The sequence below is a fragment of the Phascolarctos cinereus genome, unplaced genomic scaffold, assembly GCF_003287225.1.
Source record: "Phascolarctos cinereus isolate Bilbo 61053 unplaced genomic scaffold, phaCin_HiC Scaffold_2;HRSCAF=192, whole genome shotgun sequence".
Taxonomy (NCBI): Eukaryota; Metazoa; Chordata; class Mammalia; order Diprotodontia; family Phascolarctidae; genus Phascolarctos; species Phascolarctos cinereus.
In genome coordinates this window covers 130,584,310-130,602,818 of record NW_027555625.1, presented here as the reverse complement: position 1 = coordinate 130,602,818, position 18,509 = coordinate 130,584,310, and the positions used below count along the sequence as shown (strand labels likewise).

The 18,509-nt window shown below is 40.0% G+C and overlaps 2 protein-coding genes and 1 pseudogene across 7 annotated transcripts in view; 2 read left to right on the top strand and 1 right to left on the bottom strand.

The window, feature by feature from the left end:
- Window positions 1-2,089: 2,089 nt before the first annotated feature.
- On the top strand, window positions 2,090-8,797 carry PLPP5 (phospholipid phosphatase 5). 2 transcript variants are annotated; one of them, XM_078149587.1, is made up of 7 exons: window positions 2,090-2,199; window positions 2,715-2,823; window positions 3,218-3,308; window positions 4,091-4,154; window positions 4,718-4,842; window positions 5,416-5,586; window positions 6,550-8,797. In XM_078149587.1, the coding sequence occupies exons 2-7, from the start codon at window positions 2,764-2,766 to the stop codon at window positions 6,711-6,713; spliced, it is 675 nt and encodes a 224-aa protein (XP_078005713.1). In that variant the 5' UTR covers window positions 2,090-2,199; window positions 2,715-2,763; the 3' UTR covers window positions 6,714-8,797. The 2 variants fall into 2 exon arrangements, with proteins under 2 accessions (XP_078005713.1, XP_020840913.2); XM_020985254.2 differs by lacking the exon at window positions 2,090-2,199 and adding an exon at window positions 2,382-2,534.
- On the top strand, window positions 6,741-8,797 carry LOC110207534 (cytochrome c oxidase subunit 5B, mitochondrial-like; annotated as a pseudogene).
- A 2,491-nt stretch (window positions 8,798-11,288) lies between these two features.
- Window positions 11,289-18,509, bottom strand: part of DDHD2 (DDHD domain containing 2) — a 28,328-nt gene continuing 21,107 nt past the window's right edge. For 3 of the 5 annotated variants that reach the window (XM_020985257.2, XM_020985255.2, XM_020985258.2), the window contains 8 exons: window positions 18,028-18,123; window positions 17,118-17,246; window positions 16,858-17,013; window positions 16,129-16,231; window positions 15,813-15,989; window positions 14,820-14,982; window positions 13,979-14,096; window positions 11,289-13,665 (listed from right to left, as the gene is read on the bottom strand). In XM_020985257.2, the coding sequence (XP_020840916.1) occupies window positions 14,015-14,096; window positions 14,820-14,982; window positions 15,813-15,989; window positions 16,129-16,231; window positions 16,858-17,013; window positions 17,118-17,246; window positions 18,028-18,123 (906 nt within the window). In that variant the 3' untranslated portion in view covers window positions 11,289-13,665; window positions 13,979-14,014. Of the gene's footprint in view, window positions 13,666-13,978; window positions 14,097-14,819; window positions 14,983-15,812; window positions 15,990-16,128; window positions 16,263-16,857; window positions 17,014-17,117; window positions 17,247-18,027; window positions 18,124-18,509 lie in introns of those variants that run through there. The other 2 variants (XM_020985256.2, XM_020985259.2) reach the window with 2 other exon arrangements.

Below are 18,509 nucleotides of genomic sequence, written 5' to 3'. Positions count from 1 at the left end.
CTTTGCAAGCAAACTTTTACCTGGAAAGATATGGGGATGGGAGGTGAAAAAAGGCAGTGGGGATGATGTTTACCACAGGTACGAAGGGTACGAAGTAGTCACTTTAACACTGAGACCTCTGCCTCATTGAATTCAGGTTTTCAAATGTACATACTTGAAGCCCTTCAGATGCTCCTTTTACCGCTTTTTTATTTATAAATAGTAGAAAGCATTGTTTTGTGCACTGCATTGAGAATTAGTAGCAGAGTCTCTTACCCTCCTTAACTTGGGTGAACTTATGGTAGTGCAAATGGGATTTTCAGAGCAGACATCTCTGTTTTACGTAGGCACTTAGGAAGAGACTACTACATAAGAAACCAGCAGCATTTTATGACAATTTCCTATGTTTGTTCTTTATTTCCAATATTGTGTCAATTCTGTTCCACCCCTCCCCCCTTTTCCCTTTAATGTGTCTGTGTAACAAAAATTTTGCACTTAACATTGTACTCCTAAAATGCTGGATATAATCAGTTGTGTTTCAGAAACTTATTTCCATTTTCTATCATAGTCCCTTACAGAGTGACAGACTTGGGTAAAGCTTGTTATATGTTTGTGCTTAAAGGAAGGGAGAAAGAATTTTGGTGAACTACAGTGGCCTCTATAATGGAGATCCTTAAAATCATTCCCATGTAAACAAAAGTAAGGTAAAATAATGTCTTAATTGCCAAAGCCATTCACTCAATCTTTCATGTTTTCATGTGGTTTTTATTGAACATATCTGTTCATCAGAATAGGAATGCCCACCGTTTCTAAACTTCTGACTGGAAAGAAAGAGTATATTAGGGTTATTTTGGAGCATAGCTCAAGGGGCCTAGCGTTGGACCTTTATAAGGAATTCTTAGGAGTTTAGAAATGGACTTGGATGATATTTACTTTAACTTGTCATTGATCTTGATTGGTATATCTCATTTGTAGTGTTATTCATATAAAAATTACATCGCCACTGAAACCAAGGTGATAGTGGTTACAACTGGCTAGTGATGAGATATTTTTCTTTGCATAAGGGCATATGCATATTCGAGATTGGTGTGAGGATTTAAGCCCTTTTGTACCCATTTTGAATGATGTTGCACAATAAAAACAGATACCTAAAAGACTCCATTTTCATTTCCATGTGGTCTTTATCTGTAATAATGATCTTTGTAGATTTGTTTTCTGTAGACTTTATCTGTAACAAACTTTGTAGATTCTGTGAAATGTTCTTTTAATGAAATCACTTGAGTCTTTAATAGGAAACCATCAATATTCACTAAAGTCAATCTCTTATGAGTTTCTGTGACTTGGATGGAAGCTTTTAACACTAACAAATTAGTGTTAACTTTCCCTGGGGATGTTCCACTGGGGCATTACTGTATTACGACATGACTTGATGTTGCTGCATTGACTTTGAGATATACAATATTTGGGGAGTTTTGTTGTTTGGCCTATGTTCTATTGCATAGTGTGAAACATGTAAAACTTGGTTTAATTGTATATAGATAGCTTACTGTTGACTAGTGTATTTAGAATTGCCTGTAATATTTAATCTTCTTACTGAATTGAATGTGTGTGATGGTAGGAACATATAATTTTTGTACATTATATTTACTGGGATGTTGCCTTTTTTATTTTACAAATACTTTGGAATTCAGATGCTTTTTTGCTTCTGTGAGGATTAATTTGAAAAGGTTTTTAAATGACATTCCACTGATTTACAGATTTTGCTTGAGGTTTACTTCAATAAATTGTTCTGAATGTTCCAAGTTAAGAATTGGGCTTTGTCTTTACTATTAATTCCATGTTATAGTTTCACTGGGAAGGAAAAAAGATACCACGCGGCCCTGAATGTTCTGGCTCTGCAGGCAAGATTTTGGCATGACCCGCAGCAATCCAGAAAAACTATGAAGTAGATTTTCTGAAAAGGTGTTCAGAGGGGCTGGGAAAGGAATGCTTGAGTGTAGTAAAAGTAACGCGGTTGTGAGGCTGGCATGAACACGGCAGCTAGAACTCGTGGGCACTAGGGCTGGGAAGAACCTCAGTGATGATGTCACCTAACGCCGAATTTCACAGACGACCCGCCTAGTCTGGCGTGCCTCGGGGTGGGACTACCCAATTCTGTCCTCTCCTAACGGTGCTGGAACCCAGGAGGCAAAGAACTCCGTGAGGAGGTGGAAGGAAACCGTGAGGATGCCCCACCCCCAGCCCCACGGCTGCTGCAGATCCTCTCTCCTATTTTTATCGGGGGGGGGGGGAAGGGGGGTCTGGCTGCCGGGCTGGCCGGGGAAGGCTGGAGCTGGGTGATGCTGTTGGCCCTGCCCGCCATTCCCGAAGGGGCCGCCAGGGTGTGCTCGCGCGCTGCCAGCTCCCCTCCTGGAGGGGGCGGGGCCTCCGCCTGCCACGTCAGCGGCAGCGGCAGCACCTCGGCTCGGTTCCCTGGGGAAGGTGATGGCGGCGGCGGCGGCGGCGGCTCTGGGGGCCGAAGTTGGCGTGAGGATCGTGCTCTTTACTGCCTTTGTGTGAGCCCGAGGGCGGCCTGGACGCAGAGCCCCTGCCCCTCCCACTGCGGCCCGGCGGGGAGGGGGGGAGGGGGCTCCCGAGCCGGGGGGCGGGGCCGGGGAGGGGTGGGCTTCCTTCGTCGCTTCCTCAGTCCGCCTCACTGGCCCTGGTGTCTTTTGGTCCTCCCTTCCCTCCTCCAGGGTGATAGAGCTTCTCCCGCCCTTCCAGAGGCTCATCCAACCCGAAGAGATGTGGCTGTACCGCAACCCCTACGTGGAGAACGACCACTTCCCCACCAAGCTGCTGTTTGTGGGTCCCTGGCTGGGGCGTGGGGGGATGGGCCGCGGGCCTAGCAGGGGGTCCGACGGCCCTCGAGCCCCTCCCCCTGCCCCCTTTCCCCACCTTGCCTCCCGAGCGCCCCGAGCTTTGCTGTATCCCAGTGCAGGTCCAGGACGCAGGGGCCTTTTTGTGAGCTGATAAGTTGGCCCGGGTTAGAGCTTAGCAGAATGGCCGTCTTTGTATACTTGGGAGGTACCAAAAAGTTCTAGTTCGAGCCCAGCGAGCGAAAACTCGTGCACAGTATGATTATCTGGGAGGGGAAACGGGCCCACAGTTGATGTATGGGAGGCTTTGTCCCGCGCAGCCCCCCTTCCCATACCATTGTCGCAGTAAGCAGCTTTAGCTTTTTTATGTTCCCTTCCAGTTGATTGTGTTTCTGTGTCCCCTCTCTCTCATCCTTCTGGTTAAATGTCTTAAGAAAGCAGATGGAGCAGACACCAAGCAGGCGTGCCTGGGTAAGAGGTGTAATTGTGCCCAGAGTGTCGAGGGGAGGGAGGGAGTGGCTGGACAGATGAGCCTTGGGAGTCTGTGCCCATGCCGCCGGGCCGTCTATTAAGGAAGCCATTTACTAGAGAACCCCACTTGGATCTGTCCGTGTCAGGGGGACAGTATGCTAATGGCTAACTAACATTGGTGTTAAGAGTTTACATGCTTCTTGGGCAGCTAGGTGGCGCAGTGGACAGAGCACTGGCCTTGAAATCAGGAAGGACCTGAGTTCAAAATTGGCCTCAGACCAAACACTTGACACTTACTAGCAGTGTGACCCTGGCTGGGCAAGTCACTTAACCCCAATTGCCAAAAAAAAAAAACCCACAAAGATTTACGTACTTCTCCTTTGATCCATATAATAACCTTGTAAAGTAGATAATTCAGGTATTACTATTGTCCTTAGAAAAACTGAAGCTTAAGGAGGTTAAATGATTTGCCCAAAATGACAAAACCAGCAAATGGTAGAACCAAGACTTGAACCAAGGTTTTTTGACTGAAAATCCAAATGTTTTTCCATTATACCATATGCCATGCCACAGATAGAAAGGCTTATTTGGGAGCACTGCCTCCAAGATGACTTGTACAGTTATCTTCTAAGTGACCCTATCCTTAGGAAGAGAAAGATGGTTGTTACTCCTTTTTGGAGGATTCTGGCTATTTTGAAAGCCATATAGCTCATGTGTTACCCAAACACTATTCATACCTTTCCCTGAGGTTAGGCATCACAATGATACTTTTCCATTTGTAGCTGCCAGTCTTGCCCTTGCTTTAAATGGAGTCTTCACCAATACAATAAAGCTGATCGTGGGAAGGTAAGGGGGTCAGGCTCACCCAGACCTTTTATTTGACACAACTGTTGGTGGCATTCGACCACTTCTCATATCTATTAAGCTATGAATTTATTTCTTCATTCTATCCACATTTTCTCTTTTCTGTTCTTCCCTTCCATCTTTCTTCTTTCCACCATGTACCTTAGACCTACAATAGTATATATGGGTACTGCTTAGCCCTGCTGACAGGTTTCCTTTTCTTAATCTGGGAGTGGCTGATGAGGCTACTGAATTGGCGCCAGTCCATCAAGGCATGTTGTCTGTTTGAAATAAAGATTTCATCAGTAAGATTTTGCTTTTTCAGTAATGGTGATGCTGTGCCTTGATTGTCTAAACTCCATTGCCTACTCTTACCTAGAAATGACAGCATTTGTTTAGAAGACAGCTGACCCTGAGTCATTGGTATCATCAGTTACCATGAAATAGATCAGGGTTTAACAGGACTGAACTTAAATCAGTGACCCTGGCCTCAGGACGATGTTCAAACCAATTCTCTTAACTGACCACCAGTCTCAAGTAGCCCACAGATTTTCTGTTCCTTCTAGGCCTCGCCCTGATTTCTTCTATCGTTGCTTCCCAGATGGACAAGCCAATTCTGAACTGATATGCACAGGGGATGAGGAGGTGGTCACTGAGGGCCGAAAGAGCTTCCCCAGTGGGCATTCTTCTTGTATGACCATCAAGTGAATTCTTTTCTCATTTTATGTTTGTGATTGGAACACTAAGAAGTTGACATCATTGGAGAGTGGGTAGTAGCTAGTGCATTTTTAAAAAATTTGTACTTGAATACTAGACACCTTACCTTTTTACCCTAGACCTTCACATACTTTGAGCCCCTTTGAATTTGAGGATAAGAATTGAAAATAGTAAGCATGATCAATAATGAGTTAGCTCACCAGTTCCTATCAAGATATTTCTGAGGTTGTCTGCATGAAATAGTAGAATCATCACGTGTTTGCAAATAATTTATCATTTCCTGAATTGACTATACATTCCTTAGGCAGTCAAGTTAGAGCTGTTGTTGCCTTTGAGATCATTTATTTTTAATTGCTTCCTTTCCCTAGTCTCTATTCTGTACCACACTTGTGCTGTATGAAGGAGGAAGATTTATATAGACTTGGGGTTGTCAGTGAAGGCCAACAGCAACTTTTTGGGGTTGCAAATGATTCCTGGGCTACAATCTAAAGAGTAATGAATTAGCTTCCTAGAAGAAGCACTCATGTACTGGCTTTCTCCATTCCAGTTGCATTTGCTGGACTGGCCTTCACCTCCTTCTACCTAGCAGGGAAGTTACACTGCTTCACTCCTCAAGGTCGTGGAAAATCCTGGCGGCTCTGTGCCTTCCTATCACCTCTCCTCTTTGCAGCTGTCATTGCTCTTTCCCGAACCTGTGATTACAAACACCATTGGCAAGGTAGGGTCTTGGGGGTAAGATGTGTCCTTCTCTAAGAGGGAAAAAGAGAGAGACTTGTTTAGGCACTTTCCAGATTTACTCCTTGAAACGTCTTTTATATGGAGGAGGCAAAGTTGCCAAAACTAAAATGATCATGCAAGTTTTCTTTACAAAGATTTGAAATCGGGAATGGTTCAAGATCACTAATGGTAATAGGAGACTTTTGTATAGAAAAAGGAAATGGCCTCCAAGAGGCAGTTAATCCCTAAGAGGTAATGTGTTCAATGGAAATCACTCAGGACTATAAAATTGAGGTAGAAGACTCAAGCTGTTATTCTTAACTGTGATCTTCGGCAAGGTACTTCACCTGCAAATAGTACTTCCACTATCTAGATTATCGAGATGACAGAAAGTGCTTTGGAAACTACAGTGTAGAAATTTTAGTAATCGTTATAAACTTCAAGTATTCAAACTAATTGAAAGGAAAAACTTTGTAGTTAGAAGTCAGGATTACAGAGAAGCCAGTAGTTTAGACTTGGTTAACAGTGGTTGCTAGGAGGCAAAAAAACCCATGTTTGCAGAGATTTTTTTTCCTCCAAAATAGGTAAATGTGACTGAGATGTCAGAGAAATTATATTATCAGTTTTATAATTAAATCTTTTTCATGTGGTGTTCAGAGGTAAATATAAACTCAACTATATAACTACAAATTATTAAATTGGGGGCTCCAAATTAAGGGATTTTTTTTTTGTATTCACTAAAGATCTAATTTGTATTGAAGTTATGATGACTAGTAGGGTGATTTTTAGCTTTTTGAAGAAACTAGTAACACTTGAGAAATCCAGATGTCATTATGTAGTTCAGAGAAGCCCTAAAAAGATAAGAGCAAGGATGGTAGAGTTCTCTTTAAATGGGTATTCAGTTGACAGGCTGTAACTCTTATTTGGGTGAGACAGAGGTTTTGTGTTTTTTTTCCTTCTTCAGACGTGCTGGTTGGGTCCATGATTGGCCTGAGTTTTGCCTACCTCTGCTACAGGCAGTATTATCCTTCCCTGACTGATGCTGAATGTCATAAGCCATTCCACTGCAAACATGTACTTCCTACCACACAGAAGTTTATTGTTCCCCATTATAGACTTGATGTTTAGCAACTTAGCCTACCTCACAAAAGAACAATGAGAGCATCCCCTCCTGTCTTTGACCTATCTTACTCAGAAGACGTGGGTTTCAGGCCCTTCTTTTTACCTCTTAAATGCCACAAGTGAAGATATGGGCAAAACTGAATTCCGTCTTCCTACCAGATATATGTGTAACAATTCCTTTCTACTACTGGATCATAGACAGTCTGTCGTTGGGGAAGACCTTTTGAAAAAATAGAAGAATCAAGTTCATTGTGATAAAGGTGTTTTTGCTTAGTTGTCTCAGGCGTGATCACGGCTTCAAGGTTACTGCAGGATACCACGATGATGGCAGTCCAGGCTTTGGGGGCCTGTGGACCGGCTTGGGTGGCCACTCACTCCTTGGCAACGGGAGGAGGTATCCCTTCTGATGAGGAGGCTACTGGCTTGGAGAGAGAGATTATGATGGCTGCAAGGAATGATTTAGATCCATACAATATGCTAGTCCCAAAGGCAGCTCCAGGGACTAAGGAGGAACCCAACCTGGTCCCTTCCATCAAACTGACAGGTGACTAGCAGGCTGTATCTGTGAAGAGGACGGCAGTGCAGTCATCTGGTTATAGCTTCACAAAGGCGAGACAAAGCATCCTAACTGTGGAATCCATTACAAGCTGGTACCCCACCCCACCAGTTGAGCCACTGAACCTTTGGATTTACTTGAGATGTGTTGCAGTGTTTTCTTTCCTCCAGTAAAAGACTAGCCATTTCCCTGACTCTCCCATTTGAAAAAAAAAAAGGCTTTTTTTGGGTTTGTTTTTATGAAATAGTACCCGAGAGACAAATAAAAAGTATAGTTTAGAGCAAGGAGCGATGTCCTCATGAAATTATTGCAAGTCTGAATTACAGAACTTTTTGTTAAAAGGCAGTAATATATACTTCAAGTTATTCAGATGGTTGTCAGCCAGCTTCTGACTCTGATAGACATCCTGACTCTATTAGGTTCACTAGGGCTGGCTAGATGGGAATATTTTCAAAATCAGTTAATCAGTATACACTTGTTAAGCACCTACTGTGTGCCAGGCACTGTGCTAAGCATTGAATATTTTAAGACTTTAAGGCACAGTTCTTGTGACCTTCCTATATGGTTATACGTACCTGCTCTAACCTTCAAGCAGAAAAACAAAATGCTTGTTATATGTACCTAGAGTTGAAACATCAGAAAACAAGACCCTTTATAGCCTAGAGTCCCTACAAAGGGAAGAACCAAACTCATCTCCCCATTTTTCTTGGCATTATTACCTGAATACTTGAATAGGAAATTTCCAAATATAATTTAGATCACTGTTCTGCATTAAGGTCCTCAGCAGAGCTACTGGTTTTCATGTGAAGATTTTTTAGTGCTGTAGACATAATTTATTATACAAGCATAAAGGTTTGAAGAAACTTAATAGTATTAGAATTTTAATGAGTTTGAAGCATTCATCCACTGCCTCAACTCGGCTGCATCTATCTGCCTTTCTTTCCCATGAGTTCTCTTCATGAGGGACCAAAGAGTGATACTTGGAGCCAAAACTTTCTTCTGTATGTTTTATCAACTTGGCCATTTAAATTATTTGTTCCTCAAAAACAGGAGTGGATTTGGAGTTAGAGGACCTGGGTTCAGATACCAGCTCTACCTATTTCAGGCAAATTGACTTAGTCCTCCATAGGACTCAATTTCCTCATTTGTAAAATGAAGGGATTGGACTAGATGACAGCTAAAGTTCCTTCCAGCTCAATGTGTAATTTTGTGTTTCTGCCTAATGAAAGACTAAGGAAGGAGACAAAGAGAATATTTTTGTAATAAAAATATTTGTTACCACTGAAGGGAAGAAGTTGCTCATCATCAGTTATCAGTTAACTTTATAGATGTGCTTTGCTTCCTTTTCCCTTTCCCCAGACAAGGGTATAGTTAAATGAACCATATAAGCTGTTCTTTCTGAAGTAATTTTATGGGACCCTCAGATATGTATTTCTTCCTGTTTGTTATGTTTCTTAAAGTATGTATGCATTTTCTTACCAGAAAGTGCCATTTTCAATGTATCTGTGCCCCCAATAAACCTGATTTTAAAGTTCTTGTTCTTGGACCTCAGTGTTTGACAAGAGATAGGTTTGGGGGCAGTTATCTTTGGGAACTGCTTCTGTTTAATTCAGATGTCTGATTTTGTTCTTAAGATTGCTCTGCCACCTCTACCCACTTTTTTGCAAAAAAGTGGGGGGTTCTGTATTTGGAGCCCAACTAACTATGTTGGTTGTTTTGCTTAATTTTTTTCTGCTCTTTTATTCATTATTAGGGTCGAATAGGGAAAGGGGAGAGAGATACATTAGGAAATATAGGCAGTATAAAACAAGGTGTCAGCACAAATGCTTAAATTGCCCTACTTTAAGTTGCATAATAGGATTTCTTAAGCCAAGGTTTGTGAATAGATATCAGGGAATCTGAATTTAGGTGTGGGGGGGGGGAGTTGCATCTTTATTTTTCCTTAACCTCTAAAAAAACCCGTTTAAAAACGTTATTCTGAGAAGGGTTACAAAAACTTCACCAGATTGTCAAAGTGGGTCATGACAGTAAAAAGATTAAGTGTCTTGTCTTACTGTCTATGTTCACAACTAGTGTGACTTGGGACAGCAAAAGAAACCAAGCAACTGGGTAAAAAAAATAAGCAAAAACAGTTGTTAACTAGACCAAAATGCTTAGTGTGACTGAAATTTTTACTTTTCAGCTAATAGTTCCAGTGTCATATAGCCTTAACCACAGATAAATGGTAGTGTCCTATGTTAATGTGATTAAGGTTCTTTGAAGGCACTGACCTTTTCACTGTCAAGAGGTTAAAGAAGAGCCAAGTCCAGGAGAACATAAGATCTACATTTAAGACAGGGACTGCCTTAAATTTTTATTTTGGAAACCCACTGCCTTAGCACGTAGTTGACACCTTTTTAGAAAGCCTGGCTGAGTCCTTAATCTTTTCTGATAATGCCACTGGATACTGAGAACTGAAGTACTGAATATCAGTTGGTGCCAATATTTTTAAGTACAGGCAGTTTTCAAGCTTACAGTGAATTGTTACTAGAAAAGGCATTTGATTGCTCTAAGTCACTGTTGATTAGATAAATGCAAATCAAAACAACTCTGAGGTACATCACACCTATCAGATTGGCTAACATGACAAAATAGGAAAATTAATATAAACACTGGGGAAGATGTGGGAAAATTGGAACACTAATGCATGGTTGGTGGAGTTGTGAACTGATCCAACCATTCTGGAGAGCAATTTGGAACTACGCCCAAAGGGCTACAAAAATGTGCATACCTTTTAACCCAGCAATACCACTTCTAGGTCTGTACCTCAAAGAGAGAAAAATGAGAAAAGAACCCATGTGTACAAAAATATCTATTGCAGCTCTTTTTGTAGTGGCCAAGAATTGCAAATTGAGGGGATGCCCATCAATTGGGGAATGGCTGAACAAGCTGTGATATACGAATGTAATAGAATACTATTGTGCTGCAAGAAATGATGAGCAGGCAGACTTCAGAAAAACCTGGAAAGCTCATATAAATGAATTGATGCTGAGTGAAGTGAGTCCTTCAACCAGAAGAACATTGTACACAGTAACAGCCGCATTGTGCGATGACTAACTTTCATAGACTTAGCTCTTCTCAGCAATGCAAGGACCTAGGACAACTCCAAAAGACTCACAATGGAAAATGCTATCTACATCCAGAGTAAGAACTATGGAGTCTAAATGCATATAGAAGCATCTTATTTGCTTTGTTTTTCTTTGTTGTTTTGTTTTATTGCTTCATTCTCATGGTTCTTCCCATCAGTTCTAATTCTTCTTTATATAATGACTAATGGGAAAATATGCTTAATATGAATGTATAAGTAGAGCCTGTATCAAATTGTACACTGTCTTGGGGAGGGGAAAAATTTTTAAACTCAGAACCTTATAGAAGTGAATGTTAAAAACTAAAAATTAATTAATTTTTAAAAATTAAAAGCAATTTTCCTCCACTGTTCAAAGTTTAAAAAAAAGGCATTTGGTAAAAGTTATTTTCCCTGAGAAAAGTTAAAATTGGGTGTTATATTCCTAATGCCACTCTTTTAGAGAAATGACCATAGATGCTTAATATTTAACAAGCCAAGAAATATTGGTACATTGTGGAGCATAAAACTTCCTAATGCATATGCAAGGCAGTACAATAACAAACCATATTGTACAAACTGGAAATCTAACACACTGCAGCAGAGTTCAAATGGTCAAGAGGTTTAAGCTATTTCCTCTGAATGGCTACAAGTTTACATTACCTACATAAAGATTTATAGTAAATGCCTATTTTTTCTGTCATAAAAGAATAATTTACTTTTAAAAATACAGTTTCACCAAGAAAAACATCAGTCTTCCCCCTAATTCCGCCCTGTTTTTTGCAAGTATGAACAAAGCAGTACACACAAACTTTTGTAGAAAATCTGAGTAAATGTCCTTTTTGATTGAGAATTGCCCACAACTCATAAATTCCAGATTTAATGTTTTTGAGAATGTTCTGTCCTGAGATTAAAAATGCAATTATAAACCAAGGATGTAACTTTCTTTATTGAGAAGCAGATTAAACCCGGTAAAATAAGCAGCTAGGTCTGGAAGTAACGTTTTATTTCAGAATTCAATTAAGAATTTTATATAGGTTCACATTATAAAAAACAAACATTTCAAAAGTGCCCCAAATTGAAAAGCCAATCAGGACTGTTAGTCATTCCATGCAGCAAACAGTTGCTTTTGCTAAAAAGGGCAGTGCTAATTCTATTGCCAGGAATATGCGCAAAATGTCACTGCACTAGGGAGGATTTTAGAACAGACTAAATAAGCTTTTCAGGCTTGGTCAAGAGATTGCAAGTGATGAATTTTAAGTAGTGCAAATAATATACAAATAAAAGTTAGGTCAAAGGCTAATGACATCCAACAGATACACACCATACATACCATGATACATCACAGGTAGGTGGGACAAAGGACAAAGCTCTTTTACAAACAAACATTCCTCCTCACTAATACTCAACACTTTTAGTACAGAGACTGGTTATATCTCAGCTACCCTATTTATACTTTTTCCATCTTTGGTTAGAAAGGATCAACATTTCTTGTCCTTTGGTTCATCAACTGTGACCTACTTCTCTGCACCCAGAGGCACAGCCGCATCAGAGGCAGCAGCTGTTTAATGCACAACTGATTCTTCCTGGGGTTGCCAAAGTTTAGTTCAAACTCTTCACATTTTACATAATAAACATAATAGACAACATCCCATGTAACAAATTTCTAAGTTCCTTGGTCAGTATTTGCTTGCAATCAAGGGAACAAGAAAAGGCCAGGTTCTGTCTTGCTCTCTTCATTCAGTCAGTGAGATGAGCGTAGGATGGCCTTTTGCCAGGGAACTTTCTCACTTCCTAGCATTTCTATGTCAAGGCTACTGCTACCCTAAAGATATAATGCGAAATGATTCTAGTACAGTGATACAATAAATTAACTTTAAAATGAAGCCTTTCTGCTTCTAGTCCTTGAGAAATGGAGTGGGACAGTCTTCAAAGGAGTAAAGACTAGTGAAACTTCCAAGTTTTACTCCCATACAGGATAGCGATATCCAAGCCATGAAGCGAAAAGCATTCATTCCTAACTGTGCAGTTACCTTTAAAAAAAAAAAAGTGGCTCACTGGCAGTGGTCCTATCATACAAATTTCACTTGCCTTCGCATAAGTGCCAAGCCATTCCAGGCCCAGCTGGCAGTGTGTATATATATGCTGCCATGGCTATCATTTTGGGCCCTGGAGGCCCTACCATTCAGGATGAGTTACATGAATGCTGCCCCAAATCACCGGTTCTGCCAATATACCCAGCCAAGAGCCCTTCTAATAAGCACTCAGGAGAGTGGAGATAGAACAAAATGGCAGTTTACAAACAGCATCTTAACATGCTTGTAGAGGGCAAACAATACCACCCTCACCCAACTGGGTTTGGCAAGAGATTTTACAAAGGTTCTGTTTCACTGAAATGGTTCAGTAGCCTAATAGAGATCATCAATTACAGTGTGTTTGTGCATTCTCAAAGAAAGGAAATTATTTAGGCTTTTTTAACTTCACCCTCTATATTACATCAGCTAGTACTACTGGGGATGTTATTTTAAATGACCATCAAACTGTATCCCGAGCTTCCCAACACGAGGTATAATATGGAAAGGAAGTTTCTAAGACAGAGGTATCAAACAGGCCAGAGTAAGGCCTGAGCCAGATTAGTATGTAACTGAGAAACATTTAACAGAATAAATAAAAATACAACAGAATGTTAATTTGTGGTTTTCTAAGTCAATATAGGTGGCAGGGATCCTTTTCTATTTAAGACTGAAACTACTCGTCTAAGACATCTGACATCTTTGGACATAAGTACCTGATTTAATACTAGTTCAGAAGCCCCTTTCCTTGGTGGAGTTCTGGCTACCAAAAACTATTCCATGACAATGCCACTCAGACTCAGGGTGCATATGCACTGAAACTCTGAATACTAGTTATCTCATTACTACCCAAAACTAGGTGCTATCTCTCAGTATCTACACTCATCCTGCCAGCTGTTAGGCTGAAGTCACAAACAACAAGGGATTTTTCCAAACAGTTCAAGAGGAAGTTCTCTACTTACTCAAAACCCAATACTGATAAGTCTATTTTGCAGCCTACATTCTGTCATCAACAGATAAGAGACTGAGAACTGAAGATGCCCTTAACACTGGCTATGTGAAAGGACAATCATTTTCACATGAAACCAGTGATAAAAGTATACACAACACTTCCAGAGGAAGTTGATTCTCTCTCCCCGTGGCAGGCAGAGGGCAGGCCACGTTCAAGAAGGTGGCAGAGGCAATGGAAAAGGTGAGTTTTCTAGAGAAGCAATCTTCAGTGTTCATCTAAAGAAAAGAGGAAAAAAAGGTCACTGCATAGCAGTAATTTGCAGAAACAAGGTACAAACCATGAATCTGAAAAGTTTAAATCACCACAAGTTTCTTTACTGGCTTCAAAGTGTTGTAAACTATGAAATCCCAAGTCAAGATCCTAAAAATGACATTTCAACAAAATCACTAACACAATACACAGATTGCTTTTGACCTAACAGTCCCCCCTGAAAACCAAAAGCCTAGATCTTGGTGATAGAGGTGGCTCTAACTACTTAATACTCTGGAGTTTCTTATATAAAGAACTAGGAGACAATTGAAAGCTTACGTTAAGCAGCCACAGATAAGGTAGAGATGGTGTTTTTCACTGGGTAGGCTGATCCAAGAAGATTCCCTGGGTTTGGTAGATTTCTTTAAGAACCAATAAAACTGTATCTTCAGATTCCCTAGTGAGGTAAGCAATGATATCCACACCATTAAAAATATTTCATAAAAAATGTCAGACCTTAGTTCCTAGAGAATAATGGTATAATGGACCTGGACATATCATGGTTCAGGTTGCCATCTCTTCCAAAATAATTCTAACTTTGTGTCTGATAATGTCTTAAATGGTGACTTTTTAAAAGATTTTTATAATCTAGCTAAACAAAATGCCTTCTAAACTGAGTTAATGAAGCTGCATTTTTAATATAAACAATTTTACTAAATATTTATTCAACACTTAGTATGTGCAGAGTACTATACTGGGATATTAAAAGGTTTCAGTAAGGTATAATCCTTTCCTCTTAAAGTTTTGTCTAGTAGCTACTACTACAAATTCATCCATCAATTTTTATCTAGTTTTCCATAACAGTGATGGATTTAGTTCATCCATACCCTCACTAGTTCTTCCTGTGACCATCAAATAGCATGCATTTATAAGACAGTGAAGCTAAATTATCAATTCAGGGAACCTATGACCCTGGTACCATTTAATATAATTTTTAAAAATAACCGCTAACTAGGCAATACTATTCTATAACCTAACCTGAATGAAGAAAAATCAGTTCAGTTATATAAGTATCCATTATCTGGTTCTTCTGTATTTAACTCATATTGCCCAGGAAACCCTTTTTTTATTGTCTAGACAGTAAAAAACGCAAACAAGGACAAGAAAGCCCTTAGTTTACCAATAGCAGAGATGGCTTTGCAGTGCGAATAAATATTCGTTAAAGCTTTCAATAGGTTTCTCCTGTAATACATAGTCAATGCGTTGGCCCCCATTCAGCATTCCAACATTGATAGAAGCAGCTTCTTCTTTATCTGCCACAGGTGAGTCTCCTGCTTGAACATCTAGATATCAGGAACCGACGTAAGAGCAATCAAATTTCTATTTTTCTTTTCTTGCTCTAAACTTCCTGTTTATTATTAAATTGTTGTTCCCCATACAAAGGAATAGCTTCCTTTTCTCAGTCTCTCCCTTAAAGCTTCATCTCCAGTCCCACTGGTTTCATTTAAATCAGGAGTCACCAATGTACAGCCTGACGCCTGTTTTTCTATGGCTCATAAGCTAAGAATGTTGGGTTGTTGTTTTTTTAATGTTCATTTAATAAAGTGTAAAAAAAGCTCGTGGGCCACACAAAACCAGATGATAGGCCCCTGGCACGTGGGTCATAATTTGCTGACCATAGCATTCTTTCCACTCAAGCCATTTCAGTGGCTGTTTTTGAGTGGACTTCCTAGTTCACAAAATAAGTCTGAACACTGCCAAACTGCAGTGAGAAAGGAAAGACTAAAGCCAAAAGGCTGTGGGATTAACAAGGAATAGACAAACACCTAGACTATCTCAGATTTAGCCTATGGAACTGGAGTGTAAGAAAAACCACAGGAAAAGAGGCAGAGAAAACTATGTAATGAGTCCCAAAGAAACTCTTCTTTGAAGGTTAAACAAGAGCTTTCAAGAGTCTCATCCCAAGACTTCCTAGGCAAGAAATAGTTGGGATTTTATTTATTACAGCATGCTTATTATTTCCTGGACACTGGTACCACATACTGTCTATAACTTGTGGCCATGAAGGCCTACAGAAGCCACCAAACAGGAGTGAAGAAAAAAGCCCAAGGCCTGTGGGTAACAGAAGGATTCCCCAGTCTAATGCAGAAACCATTTATACAGCTCCACCAACCACTGGGCTTCTCTGGAACTGCTTCAGGCTCAGGCTCAGTTTCATCTGCAGCAGCTGCTTCTGTAGCCTGAAGGGCTGGGTATGGAGCTCTGGTAAAAGACTTCCAGGCCATTCGCAGGGAACTCAGCACATTGTTCTTTAGATCCATGCTCATCCGGGTCAAGCCTTCTCTCAGTTCTAAAACATACATTGGTAAAAGAATTTTAAGGAGTCAAGTATTCAGCACAAAGCTGAAGAGAACAGTCCAGAAGCTATGTCTATTGACATGGTCTAAACCACCACTTCTAAACCTCCCTGATTCTTAACTCAGCCTTACCCAAATGCATCCTTTTCCTGCCTTTATGATGCGGGATCAGCATAGGCTCAAATTCCACCCCTGGAACCACCATTGGCTCAATCCTATATGCCACAGGATCAAACTGCATAGAAAAGCAATAGCTAGACTTACTTCTGCCAGAGAAAGACAAGAAGAGACAAGCAGTCACAAGCTCACTACAGAAAGGTAAAAAAAGAGAAATTAAGTCTTTTCCAGGCCAGTAATTTCAGTAGAATGATGTAGGAAAGAAGCAAACCAAACAGGCTAACACCCTGTTTTCTAGTTGCTTCTACTACTACTGTCACAACCAGGTTCCAATTCACCATTTCAATCTTATTATATATTTATACCCTATTCACATATTCCATTGTTTAGACAAACTGGCCTTCTTGCTGTTTCTCCCACATGACAATCTATCTCCTGTCTCCTTGCTTGGAATGTATGTTTTCTTCACTTCCATCTCTTAAAAATTTCTTGTTTCCTTCAAAACTCAGTTGTAGTGCCACCTACATTTGAATGGTACCTGCTTTCCTTTATCTCCCCTCACTCTAAACGACCATGGATTTATTCTGCATATATTTAAGTACATGTTGACTCTTCCAATAGAATGTAAGCTCCATGAGGACAGAGAGATTTTAGTCTCTGTATCCCAAGTACCTAACACATAGCAGATGCCTATAAAATGAATGGTGATTGACTGAGGTAAAGCCATAACCACACAGTACTTACAGGGTGATAAATATTGAAGAAACCTTTGCATGTTGGAAGTTTGTAGTTAGGATCAATTCTTTTCAGTCCTCGGACAGTAAGAAACATTCCAATAGGAGATCCAAAGGCAAAAAAGATGTCTGGTTTATAAATTAGCCTAGGATATTTCACAGAAGCCTGGGGGAAGTAGGAAGAGGAGGGAAAACACCATTCACAAATTATGTCTTTGTTTCTAGAACACTCATTCTTCAAAATGCCCCCCAAAAAGAAGCTTGTTTTACCTGTCCAATGCTAATATCCAAGTACTCCTCATTTCCAGCACCACCAGTACTATTACAATCTTTGGATTTTTCTGAAAGTACAGGTAAATTCCCACCCAAAGCCGACTGCTGATTCTGTTTGTTAACACTCTGAGGAATTTAAAACAAACAAACAAAAAAACTCAAATTCTTTAGAGGTGCCTTGCAAGAGAATCAGCCAAAGAATTAAACAATTTACTTCTGACTTTTAAAAGGCAATGGAGCAAGAAGGAAACTACTGTTGAAATGGTGGCCAGTAAAGCTAAAAAAGGGAAAAGATCCTTAGAAAACAAGATGGGACAACAGCTGCCTGACTGCAATGCTGTAACATCTCTATACACACTCCAAAGTGTTATACAAATTGGAACAGCCAAATGGGCTAGAGTTGGTAAAATATTAGCCAACTAACTAACTACGAAAAACAGATAAAGAAAAATAAAGAAATGGGATAGATAAAGGAGAAAAACAGATAAAAGAAAACTGGATGGGAAATGTGCACTTAACTAGGAAATTTTCTGAACTATTTTAACTGCCAGATCAGAGTTGACAATGTGTTTCACTGGCATGAGAAATGGAACAAGAAAATAAAGCCAAATAAAAAACTGAAAGACTGAATCAAACCCATTTCTGAGGGATTGGATCATTCAACAGCTGAAGAAATCCAAGACTGGGAGAAGTTCAGGGAAGGTTAGTATTCTGGGAACAGTAACAGGTTTAGTAGATGTGGATAAGGTACAAAAGACTGACTTCCATATAGAATCAAAAACCAAAATATCACATCCCTGCCCACCTACCCTGAGTGAATGTGCCACTGGGCAGAAATGTCTGACAACCTGACAGAGATACATCATCAAACAAAACAAAGAATTTTAACCCAACATAAGTTTATTACCTGTATATTTTCCCCATTCTTAAAATAGTTCAGTATCTTCTTTCTTGGTCCCAAAGGAATTCCCATTTCCTGAAGATCTCTCTCTGTACACAAAGCCTAGGCATAGAGAATGAAATGCCTTACTTCTAGGTAAATATGACAAGACAAATGTTGGGCCTCCTGAAGAGAACAGAGCCAGGCTTCCTACAAGGCTTAGCATTTTTCCTTCTATTTTATATTCACATTCTGCATTGCTCTGGCTCCCCAATATCACAGTTTCATTTAAAAGCTTACAAAAGAAATATAAAAAGAACTTTAAAAGTCTAAGATGTCAATGTTATAATGATACAAATATCACTACTTTGCTCTAGAAGATGTACCCTATTCTTGTGGAGGCAGTAGAAGGTAGACACTTGGTGATGCTACAAAGTAGAGAAAACACATTCTGACTTCCACCTTCATCATCTAAGTAAGGGCTGGATTGTCATATTCTTGCCTGATTA